This window comes from Equus caballus, chromosome 1, assembly GCF_041296265.1.
Source record: "Equus caballus isolate H_3958 breed thoroughbred chromosome 1, TB-T2T, whole genome shotgun sequence".
NCBI classification, from domain to species: domain Eukaryota; kingdom Metazoa; phylum Chordata; class Mammalia; order Perissodactyla; family Equidae; genus Equus; species Equus caballus.
Window position 1 is genome coordinate 127425439 of NC_091684.1, and position 19616 is coordinate 127445054.

Genomic DNA, 19616 nt, shown 5'->3' on the forward strand with positions numbered 1-19616 from the left:
TCTTTCAAAAAATGATAAGGAAATGTTGAATTTTAATTAATAATATGCAAGCTAAAGTGCTTTGAATTGAAGTGTGCTAATATCCACATCTTTCTGTGAAATAGATCCCCAAAATAAGAAGGATAGATAGATAGATAAATAGGAAATAAAACAAATATAACAAAATGTTAACAACTGCAGAATCTAGGTGGTGAATTAATGCATGCTCACTGTACAATTCTTTCAACTTTTTAGTATGTTTGAAAATTTTCATAATAAAAAGTTAAGGAAAAAATACCTCTAGGTAACATAGTCTTTCAATTTGGCAAAAATAAAAAAACTTGATAACTCTGTTTTCCAGGTTGTAGGACAACAGTCCCTCTCAACCTTTGCTGGTCGAGGCTTACTTGGGTTCACCTTCTAGAGAGAATAATTCCAATCAGAAGTAAAATGGATATGTCCTTACAGACAGCAATTCCACTAAAGACACTTAATCTTCAGACATGCAAAATGACATAGCAACAAGGATATTTTTTCCATGATTGTACGATAAACAAAAGATTAGAAATCATCTCAATGTCTAATTTATAAAAGAATGAGAGAGGCCGATCCCGTGGTTGAGTGGTTAAGTTCCACGTGCTCTGCTTTGGTGACCTGGGTTTGCAGGTTCGGATTCTGGGTGTGGGCCTACCCCATTCATCAGCCACGCTGTGGAGGCATCCCACATGCAAAGTAGAGGAAGATTGGCGCAGATGTTAGCTCAGGGCGAATCTTCCTCACACACACACACACACACACACACACACACACAAAGAATGGTAAAAGATACTATCGTATGGCCATACAATGAAATACAATATAGGTATTAAGAAGAAAGAAGCAACTTTCTATGTACTGATATGCAGTAATCTCCAAGCTATATTAAGTGAAAAAAAGTAAGGCATGGAAAGTTTGTATAACAGGCTTGCATTTGTGTAAAAAACAAATACATAAACATCCATGTTTTCTTGTATATGCATAGACTACCTCCAGATTATGTATGGATGAGGACCTCATAACAGTAGTTTTCTCTTGGGAGATGACTTGGATCACTGGGGATAGAGGTAGTTAGAAAACTGCTTTTCACTGTTTGCTTTTTGTACTTTTTGAATTTTGAACTGTGTATAAATATTATTTATACAAAATGTTACATATAATCCTCAAAAATTTAAAAATAGAATTACCATATGATCCAGCAATTCTGCTTCTGGATATGTACCCAAAAGAATTGAAACAGGGCTTCAAAGAGATACTTGTACACCCACGTTCATAGCGACATTATTCACAATAGCCAAAAGACAGATATAACCCAAATGTCCATCGATGTATGAATGGAGGAACAAAATGCGGAACATTCATACAATGCAATATTTATTCAGTCCTAAAAAGAATGGAAATTCTGGCACAGGCTACAACATGGATGAACCTTGAGGACATTATGCTAAGTGAACTAAGCCAGTCACAAAAAGACAAATGGTGCATGATTCCACTTATATGAGGCATCTAGAGTAGTCAAATTCATAGAGACAGAAAGTAGAATAGCGCTTACCAGGGGCAGAGGGGAGGAGGAATGGGGGGCTGTTGTTTAATGGGCACAGAGTTTCAGTTTTGCAAGATGAAAAGAGTTCTGGAGACGGATGGTGGTGATGGTTGCATGACAAAGTGAATATCCTTCATGCCGCTCAACTGTTTACTTTAAAATGGATACTATGGTAAATTTTATGTAATGTGTATTTTACCACAATTTTAAAAAAAAATTATATTTTTTAAAAGAGAGAAAGAAAGACAAAAACAGCATTAGAACAAAGTGTTGTGGCTTCTACAACCATGCCCAGGAAGGAGCTGCCAGGCGAGTCCTTCCTGCCGGCAGAGATCACGTCTGGGCCTGGGCTTCTCAGGAAGTAACTAGCCTTCTTCTGTCCTGCTCTGTTTCAGCTGCTGCCAGTACAGGTGTCTGCTCTCTGAGTGAAAGCCCACTGCTCTCATTGGCTCCCAGCTGATGTCTGGCTACCCCTCTCTCTCCTACAGCAGCCCCAACCAGAGTGCCAGCCCACCCAGTGGCCTTTATGAAGTGGTGACCACTCCCACCAGCAGGTCAGTGCCCTCTGGGAAGGGGTGAGGAGGGAGACAAGTCTGAATGAGGGGAAAGCATGGTCGCTTGTGGTTACATATATGCCAGGACCAGCTGGCCCAGAGCTTGCACAGGTTTCTTCCTGAAGCTCTGGAGGGGTTGGGGGAGAGGGATCTCCACTTTGCCTTCCACCAGAGCAGGGAGAAGCATACAAAAGTCTAGGGTTTAGGATGTGGGATCTTGGGTTAAGTCATTTCCCTTTTCCATGCCTCAGTTTCCACATTTATAAAATGAACATTACGAGACCTGCTAACTTGCTTCCAGGGCAGTCGTGAGGATCAAACAATAAGCTGGATGTGAAAGTACAATGTACAGCTCAAGTGCTCCGAAAGTTCAGGGATGATGATGATGATTGCTATATGTGGGGAGAGAGAGCAGCAGTGTCCCCTCATCCTAAAGCCCTCTCTGGCAGCTGGGCTGGCAAGGACTGACCTGCCTTCCTGGTCTGCTCCAGGGAGCTCCAGTTTCATTCAAAGTATTTACTGACCACCTTCCGGGGGAGGGACTGTGCTGAATTGCGCGGAATCTTCACACACCTGTGACTCAGGTATTATCACCTGCCCTCAGTAGAGAGGAAGTCAGTAAATAGCCCCAAGATGAATGAGTGATGTGTTGGTGTAGACATGGCTGACAGAGTCCCAACAATAATCTTAAATTGCCCAGGGCTGCACTGCCAGGCAGTGGCAGAGCTGGGATTGGGGTCATCTGACCGCCATGACTGTCCTTCCCACCATACCTGCAGTTTTCAAACCATGTTGCAGGGGCTCAGCAGAAGTTCCTAGGGAGTCCCATGAGACCCCCTCAGGGGGGAAGGGATGCAGATTCTCCGTGCTTCCCACCCAGATTGGGGACAGTAACTCCTTTTCAATATACTCATATACTGGTGTTCAACAATCGGTTTCATCTGAAATCTAGGTTCCATTGCTTTAAAAAGTATATTAATTACCTAATGTTTTTGTGCTTTCCGATCACCCTCAGTCGGTGGCTTGGCAGCGTTGAAAGCATTGTTATAACTTTCCTCCTAAAGGATTGCAGGCGGTGGAGGCAACGGCAGGGGCTCCAGCCCCAAGAGCCCTTGCCCTTCCCCCGCCACCCTTAAGGCCCTACCCCTGCAGGGACTCCCCTGTCACCTCCCTTTTCCCACCCTGGGAGGCACAGTCTGGGGCTTGCTAGAGACCTCGGTTATCTACAAAGTTCAGGGCTGAGACATGTGGGCCCCTGGATCGGGTGTATGTGTCTCTTTCCCTTCCTTAACCCGATGTGGGGTGGCCGGAGCACTGACTTCTCGCTCCAGGAGGGGCAGATAAGGAAGAAGGGCTGATGCCCTGCCCCCAACCCAGGCAAGTGGACATGACCCCCCCTGCCCACTGCCGCGGCTCTCTGCAGGGGTGGAAAATGGTACCAGTCAACCACGAGCCGGAGGAAGAGCCCGCAGTAGCTGCCGCAAGATGGAGGAGCCTACCCCCGAGCCCGTCTATGTCGATGTGGACAAAGGACTGACCTTGGCCTGCTTCGTCTTCCTCTGCCTCTTCCTCGTCGTGATGATCATTCGCTGTGCCAAGGTCATCATGGACCCTTACAGCGCCATCCCCACATCCACCTGGGAGGAGCAGCACCTGGATGACTGAGATGGTGGGGACAGCAGGGCGGGGACCCTGGCGCTCTCTGGGAAGGGGAGGTCCAGGATGCACCTCTGTGTCCCTGGCCACCAGCCTGCCAGCCCATAGAGGCAAGAAATGGATTTGGCCACAGGGGATGCAGAAGGGTCACCTTAGTTTTGCCTGCTATTACAGGAGCACCAGCGTGAAATGTTTGGGGTGCTGTGGGTGTTGCAACCTGGGCAGCCTGGGGCAGACTGGGAATAAGAGCATTGGACCAGGAGTCAGGAGGCCTGGGTTCCAGTCTGGGGAATCACTGTGAGACTATGGGGTGGTCACCTTCCCTGGCTCCTATGCACCTTTTGGAATTGGATCCAGGACAGACATCCACTGTCACACAACAGTGGTCTTGTTTTGAGGAGACTGCCCTTAAAATGCAACGTAGCACATGCACTAGCCTTGGAGGCTCCTAGCACAGTTGTCCCACCTGAGCCCAGCCCCCTCCCAATGGGCTAGCAATAGACCTGGTGGTGAAGCATGAAAGGGGACATCCGGTGCCTCACCCGAAAATTCACAAACAACACAGGGGCTGCTTCCAGCAGTGTTTTTTTTTTCAACTAAAATATAAAGGGGTATATTTTTCCTGTTATAAATGAAATGTACATTTTAGAAATTTGAGAAATACAGAAAAATAGAAGGAAAGGGGGAAAATAACACTTATAATTCCACCTCCTAGAAGCCACCATTTTGATATATTTTCTCCCAGCCTTTTTTACACATATTTTTTAAACAGTCAAATTCATAGTGTATGCACGATGTTGTATCACTTCATATTACAGCATGAATAGTTTCCCATTTCATCAAACACTCTTCATAGCCATCATTTTTAGTGGCTGCAGAGTATTCTATCAGGTGAATAGGTCATAGTTTAAAAATCATCTTCTTTGGTCATACCTTTAATTTTTTTGCTAACTTTTCCTCATACAAAACTATTTCACCCAGTAACTTCTTGAGAGTGCACAGTCTATGAGATGAATAGTGGACAGGAAGACCTGGGTTCTAGTCCTGTCAGTTACTCAAAAGCTGTGTGACCCTGAGCAAGTCACTTCACCTCTCAGTGCCTCAGTCCCTCATTTTATAATGGGGAGGAAAAGGCTTGCCCTTTTTGCTTTGTTTAAACCTCATGTGGGTGAAAGGACAGGAGGGGGAGTGCTTTGAAGGTCAATGTACTGTGGGTAGGGGGGCCAAGGAAGAAGTTGTTGATAATGACTCTTCTTGGGGCCTCCCTCCTCTCTCTTCTTCCTACCCTTCTACCCCGCTCCTACTTCATCACCTACATCTATGACCTTGCAGCAAGAATATTGAACCTGATCCCAAGTCCCAATTCCTCTACTCCCATGTTATATGACCCCAAATAAACCACTTAGCCTCTCTGAGCCCCAATTTCCTCATCTGTAAAATGAGGGAATAACATCTACCTCACAAGGTTGTTGTGAGGATGAAATGAGAGAACATGGGTAAACATTAGTGTCTTTTCTTGATTCTACCACCCCAGGAGAAGCCAGGGGTCTGAGCTGGGAGGAGCAGAGGTTCAGGGTTGCCCTCCATGCACAGCCTGAAACCCAGGGCTTTCCTTAACTTCCCAGGGTCGCTTCCTACAGGTCAAATCGCCCAACCAGGACCACTGGTCAGAGTAAAACTAACAGCAACCTCTCCCAGTACCTGACCTCAAGGGATATGGTGTCTATTAATTTATCTAATTGTCATTGTCATCAGTTTTCCCACAAACATGATATGAAGTTAAACTAGACCACTTGAACTCCCCTTCTTCTGAATGCATGTATTCTATTCCTCCAAGACATGGCCTGCCATCCCCATCAGAAGAGACCTGCAGCTGTGAAGAAGCTCAAGGCTCCCTTCTCATCACCTGCATCCCAGCCATGGGGCCCACTCCAACCCAGGCCACCTGGGAAATGTGTTTCCAAAGCACTGTCACCACTGGGTGACCCCTGAAAGTGAACAAGGCCACAGCTGTTCAGGCAGCATTCCAGGGAATATCCAGCTGTTTCCCCCCATTATGTGGGATGCACAAAGGGACAGCTGGCAAAGGCAGTGGACCAAGATGCATTGGAGGCTGTATGTAAGGGGAGGATCTAGAGCAAGGACCTTGTGCATTGCCTCGTGCCCAGCAGGAGCCTTCATTTTGCAGCCTACCTCAGAGATACCACACACTTCTGTGAAAATCCCATCAGCATGGATTTACAATGTAAATCGGAACCAAATCCCAATCAGTTAATACCAGATCCCAAGAGAAAAGGCAAGAGCTTGACGATCACTTGAAGATCTTGACACTTTAGAACTCTCAGGAGTAAACAACAGGGGACCCAAGGGCTGTGCTGCTCAAACTGTGACGAAGGACAAACAGCATCTGCCACACTGAGGAGCTTGTTAGAAATCCAGAATCATGGACTCCACTCCAGACCTGTGGGATCAGAATCTCTGGGATGGGCCCAGGAATCTGTTAGCAAGACCCACCAAGTGATTTGTATGCGCATTAAAGTTTGAGATGCACTGCCCTGGGGATCCCGTGGTCCCAATTAATTCTTTCCATCTCTAGATTTGCTAATATATCCCATCCTATCTCTTGACTCTTTTTCTGGTGACAAGGGGAAATAATATTTCAGAAAATTTAAAAATCACTCCCAATCCAAGCCTCCTGCAAAATAGAGATTTTCATTGTATGTCCATATGTTCCCTTCTAATGTTTGTCCACGTGCAAGATTTATTTTTTTCATAAACACTATCAGTTACATAATTTAAATCATACTCTCTCCTAACATTATATCATAAGCATGTTTCTGCTACCTTCTTCCTATTTATCACTTTAGTGGCTATAAAACATGCCATCTAGTGCATGTACATGATTATCCAGACTCCTATTTTTAAGTACTCAGATTGCTTTCATTTTTCCTATTTTATGTGTTCCAAAAGAAAAAAGAAAGCTAAAGACAGATATGATGAACCCTGAGGGCTTGCTCAGGACAGTGGAGAATAAATATTTAAATTACACCGCTTCCACCTAAGAAGCACACAAGGGAGAGAGACCTGTCTAAGCATTTGATAATATTCAGGGGAGAAAAACAACTGGAGTTTCCAGCTTTTGTTGTTGCTTTATGCTCCTAAAGAATGGAGGAGATGGTCCCTTGTGATCAGAACGCCTTAACCAGTTTCTGGCTAGTTGAGATGAAGTTTGAGGTTGCGGATGGAGAGATAAACTGTTTAGCAAAAGAAAGAAACAGAATTTTTGAGGACTGGAAGCTGGCAGAGAGGAAATGAAAAGTATTCAGAGAGAGAGAGGCCTGTGATGTTAGCCACAATCCAGGACTTAAGGGAAAATGTGACCAGAGAGAAACTTCCCACTGCCGGGAATGGGCAATGGATTTTCCAGACAGTGGTGTCTAGTAGCCACTTTTCAGTTTTGCTTGTTCTGTGCTCTGCTACAGTCCCTTCATGTTACTCCAAATCCTCAGTAAAGTCTCACACACAATCCACTTTGTAGCAGTGGTATTTGGGGACAATAAAGACATCTGGGAGGTGGGTAATGTGAAGGAGTGCCATCTGAGAAGGGCCAGCTGTCCCAGGGATAAGTGAGGTAGAAGAAATAGGCAGAAGTAGGAAATCAGAATGACAGTCACTAGGAGAAATGTGACCCCTAAGGATGCTCAGATAAGCTGATATGAGTAATAGGACACTAGTTTTACCACCCTTGTATATCATTTCCCATCATCTCTATTTCATTTTTTCCGAATAGTTGCTCAAATGTCTTATTTCTTTGTTCTTATCAAATTGAAAGACCGGTACTCCTTAGCTTATAAAATTGTCCCAGAATTCCAGAGGCTGACTTAATCCAAAAGGGGCTGGTGTTGCTTCCAAACACCAAGTGGAGAAAATTGCAAAGCCTAGTGTGGGGGCTGGCCCAGTGGCACAGCGGTTAAGTGCGCACATTCTGCTTCTCTGCGGCCTGGGGTTCGCTGGTTCGGATCCTGGGTGTGGACATGGCACTGCTTGGCAAAAGCCATGCTGTGGTAGGCGTCCCACGTATAAAGTAGAGGAAGATGGGCATGGATGTTAGCTCAGGGCCAGTCGTCCTCAGCAAAAAGATGAGGATTGGCAGTACTTAGCTCAGGGCTAATCTTCCTCAAAAAAAAAGCCTAGTGTGTCCACTAGTGTGGTAGTGTGGTTTCATGCCCCGTGATCTCACCATTGAAGACTGGTCCTGCCATGTATGGTGAAAGACAATCTGTAGTGCCCTTTTTGGGCTATTGCTCAGTCTGCTGAGAGGTGCTCGAGCTGAGCTCCCAGGGTCCACATTCACATGCCCAGTTCTTCTGTCCAAACATAGCACAAAGACAGGTGGACTGTGTCCAGAGGGGCAGACAGCCTCAGTCACACCCGCCCTCCCCCTGAACCCTTATGTCCTTGATGATCATCAGCTAAGACTCTTCCTCCCTCCTGGGGAGTTTCTCTTTGGGACCTGTATCAGTCAGCATCCTCGCAGGGAAGAGATGGCACACCCAAAGAGTTAACTGAAGAAGATTACAGAGGTTGGGCAGAGTTAAGGGAAACAATAGGGGACAGGCCACAATGTGAAGCCATTACCACCTCGGCCTGAAGAGACAAAGAGAAGGAGGAGTGTCCCCAGAAGCCAGTGGGAGCTGTAGCAGTGGGAGAGGAGTCACTCAACAGGAGCCATGGCTGCAGGTAGATGATCAAAACTCTGCCAAACTGCAGCCCAGTAGGAACAGTGGGGGGAATAAATGCCTTGACCTCTCACCTCCTGCCCTCCAATCTCCTGTCTGGATCTCCTATTAGCGAAAAACAACAGAAGCTAAAGGACAGGGGACCCTGAGTGACATGGTCCATATATGTCAGCATACTGGAGCAAATGAAAAATAACCAGTATAGCCTACCCCTTTACCACGCAGCATCCATTCATGCATGAACTTTGCTTGGATGGGGAAAATATACGTCCCCAACCTAGAGACATGAAGTCCCATCAACCACTATATTGTCTGGGGTGATATCAGTTTAGTCCCTCTCCCCCCTGGAACCTACACTGTAATGTATCCACCTCTAGGTGAGTAAATAAAACAATTAATATAAAGCATAGCTGCTAGAGTCACCCTTCTCTGGCGACCATGAGGCCTAGGTTGATGACCACAGTGTTGCTCCTCCACCACCCATTCCATGTGCCCTCTACCTTCAACAGTCCCTCAGCTGTTGGAGTATTTCATCTAGTGAAATGACCCACATCTTCATTCAGAGAGGATCCAAATTCTTGGTGCCCTGTCTTTATTGGGTTGCCAGTTTCCACAGACTCCCAAAGAATACAAGGAGGCCTTAAAGGCCTCACCTGGAAGAATTTTAGAACCCTCCAGAGAGAATAGATACCCTAGGACAGAGTTACTCAAACTATGATCTGAGGGTGGATAGCATCAGCATCACTGGGGAGTTTGCTAGAAAACTAAATTCTAAATTCGCCCCCACCCCAGACCTACAGAATGGGGATATGGGATGAGGAGTAACAAGAGATTCCTCAGTAAATCCCTGGTTCACAAGCTAGTCCCCTTGCCCCCATTGTGTAGCAGTAACCACATTTCCCCTTGGATATGGGGACAAATCACTCTGACAGCACAGTGATCCTTTGCCTACTGGTTCAATATCAGGAGACCAAATTGGCCACGGGATGATCTCAGTTTCCAATTTAACAGACCCCTAACTATGTTCCCTGGTGGAAGCATTTTTTCTTTGTCACTAGGAATTTCCAAACCCACTAAGTCCAAGCTTACAAGGATGGAAAACAAAAATTCTCTAAGTGGGTTATTAGGTATAATAGTGAAAAGAATCACTCTCGCCTCCATCCCTTGGTTCCCAGACTAGGATCATCTGGCTGGGATCATACCTTGGCCTCTGGCTTAAGGTAAATACTGCATCCTGATGCAGCATAACTGATGCATGAGCCACCATAACTGAGCCTTCCACAGGCCATTTGAAATTTCAGTCCTGGCAACTGCTTCTGAGTGATGAGGCATATAGCAAACAGTGAATTTCATTGGCATGAACCCACTGCTGCACTTTCCTTACAAACGAGTTCTTTGGTTGAAGGTCATGTTTGTGAGATATGCTGAGATGATTGAAACACCACAAACAGTGGGGAGGGCAGGCATGGCAAATCCATATCCAGAATATGAGTCTATTCCCACTACCCTCCATGATGGAAGTGGTCCAATGTAATCAACCTGCCATGAAGTGGCTGGCCTATCTCCCACAATCCACCTCTGGGGAATGGTGCCATATCAGGGGATGAGCATTGGCTTCATCCATTGGCAGGCTGCATATCCAGAAGTGATGGAAACCAGATGAGCCTTAATGAGGGAAAGTTCATGTTGTTGAACCCATGTACAGCCTCCATCCTTTCCACTACGGTCACTTTGTTCATGATGCTATTAGGCAAGCACCAGAGTGGCTAGGGGAGGAGGCTGACATCTACAGGTTGGGTCATATTGTCCACCTGATTATTGAGAGCCTTCTCTGCAGCAGATGCCTTCTGATAGGCATTTAGTTGGCACATGAACATGTTTAGGACTCCTTCAAAGACGTCCTTCCACCAAGACTGCCTTGAATCCTCTCTTCCAATATTATACAGTTGGCTTAGCATTCTGATTCTCCTATTGCACATGGCTAGAAGCTCCATACAACATCCCTATCACACTTCCTGTATAATTGGGTCTGCTGGGCCTTAAGGCCCAAAGAGGAAGGTAGCTTTCATCACAGCCTGAACCTTTTCTAGAACCCTTTATTGCTCTGGACCCATTCAAACCCAGAGTTTTATGATGTACCCAGTAAATGCATCAGAGCCACACACACAAATGCACTATGCATTGCTCCAAAAATCCAAAGAGGCCCGTCATCCAGTGAGCCTCTTTCTTCACAGTGGATGATGCAAGGTAAAGCAACATATTTCTCTTCTTAGAGGGGATATCTCAACATGTCCCAGTCTGCTATAACCATCGAAACTTCACCAACATGGCAGGCTCCTGAATTTCCATAGAGGTTTTCTCTCACCCTCTGGCAATGACATGCCATCTCTGGTGCTTGATACTTCCCACTCACCAGAGCCAGTTAGCATAATATCATCAACAACAGAGAGTTGAAGAATTGGCAAATTCCTGAGGTAACGCAATTAAGGTATACAATTGTCTCCTGTCAGGTGAATGAAGGTGAACTCTTTTTGATTATCTTTATTGATTGGGATGCAATAGAAAGTATTTCCTAGTACAGTGGTTCTCAAACTTTAGTGTGCATCAGAATTACCTAGAAAGCTTGTTCTAACACAACTTCTGGGCCCTACTCCAAGAATTCTTAATTCAGTTGGTCTTATTGTCAGTTCTATAATTTGTCAGTTGGAATCCTATAATTTGTATTTCTAACAAATTTCAAAGTGATGCTGAAGTTGCTGATCCAGGGATCACACTTTGAGAACTGCTGTTCTAATAGGTCACAAGGGACCATACCAGGTACATTACAGGTGCCAGAGGCTGAGCTAATCTTCTCTAGTAAAGATACCACATCTACAGCAACTTCTGAGATGGGAATTAATTCTTGATTGTGTTTATAAAAATCTATAGTCATTCTCTAGGACCCACTGACTGTTGCAACAAGCAGGTAAGTTAAATGTTGATGAGATTAGAATCACCTGCCCTACATCTCTCAAGTCTGGCAGGAACACAGTTCCCCTGAAGATGCAGCATTGCTTTTGGTTTACTATTTTGGTACAAGGAGGCAGTTCCAGGGGCTTCCATGGGGCCCCTTCTACAATAATAGCCCTCACTTCATGGGTCATAAAACCAATGTGGTATTTCCACCAGTCATTAAGTTTGTATCTTTGCTGACTATACATTCCAGAACCAGAGAAATAACCACAGGATGGGATGGTGATCCTTTTGGAGATGCTCTCAGGCCACCTGACTCTTTTAAGCCCCCACTCTGACCAGCAGATTACAGTAGACTTTGGGAGACTAGCTTTAGTTCTGAGGTAGTTTCTAATAACTGTTGCAGGCCTGGGTATTTCTTTCTTCCCAGTACATGGCCACCCTGGTACATGGCCATTGGTCCCTCTGGGAAAGCTTGGAAGGATATTTACAATGTATTTACAGCCAGGTCACAGGGGCCTTCCTCAAAGGGACCTAGGTTCCCCAAAAATTGAAGGACCCAAGTTTGTAAATGGACTTAGACCTGGGAACAGAATTAGTGGTCATGAATTCTTACTAGGATGACTCAAGTCAAATTTTGGCCCACAGACCTAGAATTTTTCTTCTGATATAGGTCATGCATCTATTTCATTTCTAGGTATCTCGTGTCAATCGGCCATGCCCCAGATCCCAGTGGTTCAAAATATTCTTATTACCATTCTGCTCCTCCTGCTTTTATGGTTGTAGCACCCACCTTGTTTCTGATGGTTAGGCACCATCACTTAATCCCTTCCAGTCCATGGAACCCCATTATTACCACTGAAATCTTGCAACAAAATGCTGTAGCATCATCTCCCACCATGTCTAACCTATAAAGGACAGCTCTTCAAGAATGCTGAGACTCTCCTTACTAATGCATTCTTAATACCTTGGTGAAAGGATTGTCCTCAGGGCCCTCCAGAAAGATTTGTTTTGAGGTGACTGAGCCAGCTACAAATAATAGACATACTCCAACATTCTCATCTCATTGAGCCTTTGGACTCCCTCTGCAGTATCCCAGGGAAATTCCAGGCATCACAGCCTCATTGATGGCAGGCCACTTATTGACTTTATATTTCAATTAACTTAGCAGACTATTAATGCTACTCTCAGGTGCCTGAGCCATCATATTAAATACAGAATCCTGTGTGAGTGCACACACATCAGTAAATTACTATTTTATATTTTCTCTTTGTTGGTCTAAATCTCTTGGACTCTATTCCTATCCATGCTCGCCAAACTTCTGCTGATACCAAGTGGCAGGACTCTGCAACTTCGGCAGTGTTCACGTTGAAGACCTTGCACTTCTCCCTCTGGCCAATCCTAGGACCTAACTCTTGTTTGGTCCTGGAAACAATTAGGGTGCGTGTGTGGAGGGGGGAGGGTAGATCCTGCAGCTGCCCCAGACAAAATCACTGAAAGGTTTAATGCAAAAAGAGGCTGGTTCTCTCAGACAGGGGTGAAGAGGCTGTTTCCACTGACAACGAAGGCTTAAAGGAATTTTGGGGTTCAATGTTGTCAGCCTCATCTGTGCCTGCCCAAATGTCCCCATCCTAAGTCTCAGGATCCCTCTTAAACACTGTCCTTACCTTAGCTAAAGACTTTAACACTCACATTTAACTAATATTGCACATTTAACTGGCACTGAAGTTCTGCAACCCAGACCTTGCACCAGATTCTTAGCCATGTTTGCCCTGCAGCTAAGTGAAGTAAAATATACTGGTACCACTGCATACATGCCTTCTGATTCTCCACCTGAGGCTTTGGTTATGAATTCAACTTTTGGAGCTTATCTTTCTCTTTGTGTAAAAAATACAGGGCAATCATGAGCAGTCAGCCCACCTAAGAATCTATGTAATTATCAATATTCCCATAGCAACTAAGTCCTAATGACTCTTCTAATGCTTTACTCTCAAGCTGCACTCCATGCTACCCCACTATTGGTAATATTTTAATAATTGTGCTAGTCTACATGCCATAGACTATTAGTGTCCCACTTCCTCCAGCAAGGAGGTTGTCCCTGTGCTCATAAAATATGCATAGACTCAATTACAGAATCTTATTTTAAGAGTCAGTTTCCTGATGCCACTCCTGGTACCAATTGCTTTATTAGACAGGAAGCAGATGGTACACTCAAAGGATTAATTGGAGAAATTTAATTAAGGGACTATTTTCAGAAGTATGAGCATGCACTAGACCTGCCTTACAAGCAATGTTGAAAGGAGCCCTCCTACATGAAACAAAAAAGCAAAGGTTTATGTAGCTTCGAGCAAGACGATGAACAGACAGACAGAAACAGAAAATTGCAGCTCTATATCAGAATAGGTTAGTAAACACTTAATTATATCATAAAGGATAAAGGGAAAGAAAGCATCAAAAAATAACTATAATGACTTCAATTTGGTCACAAATTCACAACACAAGAAAGAACAATTTGTGACAAGAAAAACAGAAGGGAAAGAGGAAAACAATAGAACATGCATAGGCAAGTGGAGAAAAGAGGCTATCAGAGAAAGGATTATCCATCTATGAGATCTTTTATACAAACCTAATGGTAACCACAAAACAAAAAATCAGAGCAGAGTCACAAATCACAAGTAAAGAGAAAACTGAGAGAAACATCACAGAAAACCACCAAATTGAAATGGCAGACAGAAATACAAGGAAAAAGAAACAATGGAAATATAGAACAACCAGAAAACAAAAGATAAAACAGCAGTATTATGCCAAAATATAACAATAATCACTCTAAATGTAAATGGATTGAATTCACCAATATGAATTAAATATTGGTGAATATGGTGCCTCCAGGAAACACATCTCAGCTCTAAAGACAAACAGATGATCAGAGTGAAGGGATGGAAGATGATACTCCAAGCAAATGGCAATCAAAAGAAAGCAGGTGTAGCCATACTCACATCAGACAAAACAGACTTCAAGACAAAAAAGATAAGAAGAGACAAAGATGGGCATTATATAATGATAAAAGGGACATTCCAGCAAGAAGACATAACACTTATTAATAGATATGCACCTAACACAGGAGCACAATCATATATAAAGCAACCATTACCAGTCTTAAAAGGAGAAATGGACAGCCACACATTAATAGTAGGGGACCTTAACACCCCAGTTATGTCAATAAGGACACATTGGCTTTAAATGAAATACTAGACTAGGTCGACTTAATAGATATATAGAGAACATTCTATCCAGAAACAGCAGAATACACTTTCTTCTCAAATTCACATGGAACATTCTCAAAAATAGACCATATGTTGTGAAACATGGCAAGCCTTAATAAATTTAAGAAGGTTGAAATCACATCAAGCATATTTTCCAACCATAATGCTATGAAACTAGAAGTCAACTACAAGAAAAAAGCTGAGAAAGTCACAAATATGTGGAGACTAAACAACAAGCTACTGAGAAACTGTTGGATCAATGAAGAAATCAAAGGAGAAGTCAAAAAATATCTGGAGACAAATGAAAATGAAAGCACAATATACCAAAACCTATGGGATGTAGCAAAAGCAGTACTAAGAGGGATGTTTAGAGTAATACAGGCCTACCTCAAGGAAGAAGAAAAATCTCAAACAATCTTACACGCTACCTAGAAGAACTAGAAAATGAAGGACAAACCTCAAAGTCAGTAGAAAGAAGGAAATAATAAAAATCACAGCAAATAAACAAAATAGAGACTAATAAAAAACAGTAGAAAGGATGAATGAAACTGAGAGCTGGTCCTTTGAGAAGATAAACAAAATTGACAAACCCTTAGCCAGATTCACTAAGGCAAAAAGAGAGAAGGCTCAAATAAATAAAATCAGAAATGAAAGAAGATAAATTACAATGGACACCACAGAAATACAAAGGATTATAAGAGAATACGATGAAAAGCTATATGCCAACAAATTGGATAACTTGGAAGAAATAGATAAATTCTTAGAATTATACAACCTCCCAAAACTGAATCAAGAAGAAATAGAGAACCTGAAGAGACCAATCACAAGTAAAGAGATTGAATCAGTAAACAAAAACCTCCCAAAAAACAAAAGTCCAGGTCCAACAGCTTCTCTGGTGAATTCTACCAAACATTCAGAGAAGATTTAACACCTATCCTTATCAAACTCCTCCAAAAAATTATAGAAAACAGATCACTTCCTAACTCATTCTATGAGACCAACATCATTCTGATACCAAAACCAGACAAGGACAACACAAAGAAGGAAAATTACATGCCAATATCACTGATGAACATAGACGCAAAAATCCTCAACAAAATATTGGCAAACTGAACACACAGCAATACATTAAAAGGATCATATAACACGATCAAGTGGGATTTATACCAGGGATGCAGGGATGGTTCAACATACACAAATCGATCAATGTGATACACCACATTAACAAAATGAGGAATAAAAATCACATGGTCATTTCACCAGGTGCAGAGAAGGCAGTTGACAAGATGCAACATCCATTTATGATAAAAACTCTCAATCAAATGGGAGTAGAAGGAAAGTACCTCAACATAATAAAGGCCATATATGACAAACCACAGCCAACATGATACTCAACAGTGAATAACTGAAAGCCATCCCTCTGAGAACAGATGCCCACTCTCACCACTCCTATTCAACATAGTATTGGAAGTTTTAGCCAGAGCAATTAGTCAAGAAGAAGAAATAAAAGGGATCCAAATTGGAAAGAAAGAAGTGAAACTCTCGCTGTTTGCAGATGACATGATCCTATACATAGAATCCACCAGAAAACTTAGAAATAATCAACAACTACAGCAAAATTGCAGCGTACAAAATCAACTTACAAAAATCAGTTGCATTTCTATACACTAATAATGAACTAGCAGAAAGACAACTCAAGAATACAATCCCAATTACAATTGCAACAAAAAGGATAAAATATCTAGGAATAAATTTTACCAAGGAGGTGAAAGACCTCTACAATGAAAATTATAAGACAATCAAAAGAAATCAAAGAAGACATAAAGAAATGGAAAGATATTCCATACTCATGGGTTGGAATAATAAACATAGTTAAAATGTCCATACTACCTAAAGCAATCTACAGATTCAGTACAATCCCAATGGCATTCTTCACGGAAATAGAATAGAGAATCCTAAAATTTATGTGGAATGACAAAAGACCTCAAATAGTTAACGCAATCCTGAGAAAAAAAGAACAAAGCGGAGGCATCACAATCCCTGACTTCGAAATATACAAAGCTATAGTAATCAAAACAGCACAGTACTGGCACAAACACAGACACACAGATCCGTGGAACAGAATTGAGAGCCCAGAAATAAAACCACACATCTATGGACAGCTAATCTTGGCAAAGGAGCCAAGAACATACAACGGAGAAAGGAAAGTCTCTTCAATAAATGGTGTTGAGAAAGCTGGACAGCCACATGCAAAAGAATGAAAGGAGACCATTCTCTTACACCATACACAAAAATCAACTCAAAATGGATTAAAGAATTGAATGTAAGACCTGAAACCATAAAAGTCTTAGAAGAAAATATAGGCAGTACTCTTTTTGACATCAGTCTTACCAGCTTCTTTTCGAATACCATGTCTACTCAGGCAAGGGAAACAAAAGAAAAAATAAACAAATGGGACTTCATCAGACTAAAAAGCTTCTGCAAGGCAAAGGACACTATTAACAAAACAAAAAGACAACCCACCAATTGGGAGAAAATATTTGCAAATCATATACACGACAAGGGGTTAATTTCCAAAACATACGAAGAACTCAGAACTCAACAACAAAAAGACAAACAACCGGATCAAAAAATGGGCAGAGGATATGAACAGATATTTTTCCAAAGAAGACATACAGATGGCCAACAGACACAAGAAAAGATGTTTGATGTCACTAATTATTAGGGAAATGCAAATCAAAACTACAATGAGATATCAACCTACACCTGTCAGAATGGCTATAATTAACAAGACAAAAATATAACAAACGTTGGAGAGGATGTGGAGAAAAGGGAACCCTCTGCTGCTGGTGGGAATGCCGCCACTATGGAAAACAGTATGGAGATTTCTCAAAAAATTAAAAATAGAAATACCATATGATCCAGCTATCCCACTACGGGGTATTTATCCAAAGAACTTGAAGTCAACAGTTCAAAGAGACTTACACACCCCTACGTTCATTGCAGCATTATTCATAATAGCCCAGACATGGAAGCAACCCAAGTGCCTATTGATGGATGAATAGATAAAGAAGATGTGGTATATATCTATATCTATATATACAATGGAATATTACTCAGTCGTGACAAAATCATCCCATTTGCAACATGGATGGACCTTGAGGGTATTACGTTAAGTGAAATAAGCCAGAGAAAGACAAATACTGTTTGACTTCACTCATATGTGGAAGATAAACAAACACATGGATAAAGAGAACAGATTAGTGGTTACCAGAGGGGAAGAGGGTTGGAGGGTGGGTGAAAGGGGTAAGGGAGCACATATATATGGTGACAGATAAAAATTAGACTATGTGTGTTGAGCACAATGCAGTTTATACAGAAACTGATCAATAATAATGTACACCTGAAATTACACAGCTATAAACCAATATGACCTCAATAAAATAATTGGAAAAAACCCAAAGAGGCAATATTGCCCTTATGCCTGGGTGAGGGGTTGGCGGGCGGGGGGTGGGGAGACCTTCCCTGGGATCCATGCTTCAGAGGGCCCAGCATATCACAAACACACACACACAAATTAACGTATTCAAGATGAGAGGGGCCCCGCTATACCTTGGGACTCAGCCTAGTAAAGCCCAATCTGTACCCTATGTATCCTCTCTTATGAGTAATACTATCCAGGCCTCAGGGGGCCACCTCTTCCCATCTCTGTGCTATGTCCTCAAAATAAAAGTGACCGTGAATGCTATGCAGGTCTGTGGTGGGTCACTGCCAACACTGGAGATGGGCACTCCTCCTGCAGGGAGGGCACAGCAGTGGAATTGCTTATGTAAGAGAAAAGACGGATTAATTAACTCATTAAATACTTCCTCCTAGCATGAAGGCAATTGATTCTTGCCCAAACCAGTGTCATTTCTCAGTTGTACCAGATATTCATTTGCTTGCTCATTTTCCAATTTGTGGTTCTGGGAGGTACTCAAAAATTAGCATGGTATGCACATATACCTGCACATGGCACTTAGGGCACATTTTGCAATATTAACTAATTTCTGTTAATTTATATATACATAGATCTCAACATAGCATAAATGAACAGGGATACTAATTCTTTCCTTCGGCAACTAGACGGGCATGGAACACCAGGGTTATGAATCACCTTATTTTTATAAAAAGTATTTAATGGGATTTAATTAAATTTTGAAAAATAAATTCAAATGTTTCAGCTTGATTTAAATAATTTGAGTATGAAATGTTAATGTTCTTTAATTAAAATTTTATCTTGCCTTTTAATTTTAATAGATAATTTTGAATATTGTCAAGGTAACTCTGAAAATACATATAAAATAAACTTAGTTTTTCAATTTTTAACATTTAGAGTTTGATGAAAATATTTATATTTTGTATACTTTGAGTATAATACAATCTACTTTTTAACCATTTAGATTAGTGTCAATAAAACCCAAATTATGTGAAAAGCTTAAGACAGGATAATCAGTGATTCTAATGAAATTAAGGCAAAAAATAAATTTAAAAAATAAAATTTAAAAATATATAAACCAATTCATGAATTTGTAAGTCATCCTAACACTCTTCAAGTGCCACGATATTGTTAAAAAGTTATACTTAATATTTTGACAATTTTCAATCATATAAAAACCATAGCTGTGCAAATATTTTTCTTTTGTAGTTATGAAAACACATATGTCCAGGCAGGAGAATAGAATGTATTTTATTTAACAGTCGACAGTTTGACTTTCTATCTCTTAGATATTGACCCGTGAGTGGGCCTCCACGAGTAGTCTTGGCTTAGGCCCACAAATATTAGGGGTGGACCTACGAATACGACATAATCCCTGTCCCCAGTGATGTCCCAGATCTCCATTCACTTATTCGA

The 19616-nt window shown here is 42.1% G+C and overlaps 1 protein-coding gene across 16 annotated transcripts in view; it reads left to right on the forward strand.

Moving 5' to 3' along the window:
- Positions 1 to 19616, forward strand: part of CTXND1 (cortexin domain containing 1) — a 74807-nt gene that overhangs the window by 44334 nt on the left and 10857 nt on the right. For 3 of the 16 annotated variants that reach the window (XR_011424829.1, XR_011424831.1, XR_011424832.1), the window contains one exon: positions 1954 to 2112. Coding sequence is in view for 3 of the 16 variants with exons in the window: in XM_070232291.1 (XP_070088392.1) it covers positions 3598 to 3777 (180 nt within the window). In the remaining 13 variants the exon portion in view is untranslated. Of the gene's footprint in view, positions 1 to 1953; positions 2113 to 2603; positions 2697 to 3535; positions 13891 to 19616 lie in introns of those variants that run through there. The other 13 variants (XR_011424817.1, XR_011424823.1, XR_011424807.1 and 10 more) reach the window with 11 other exon arrangements.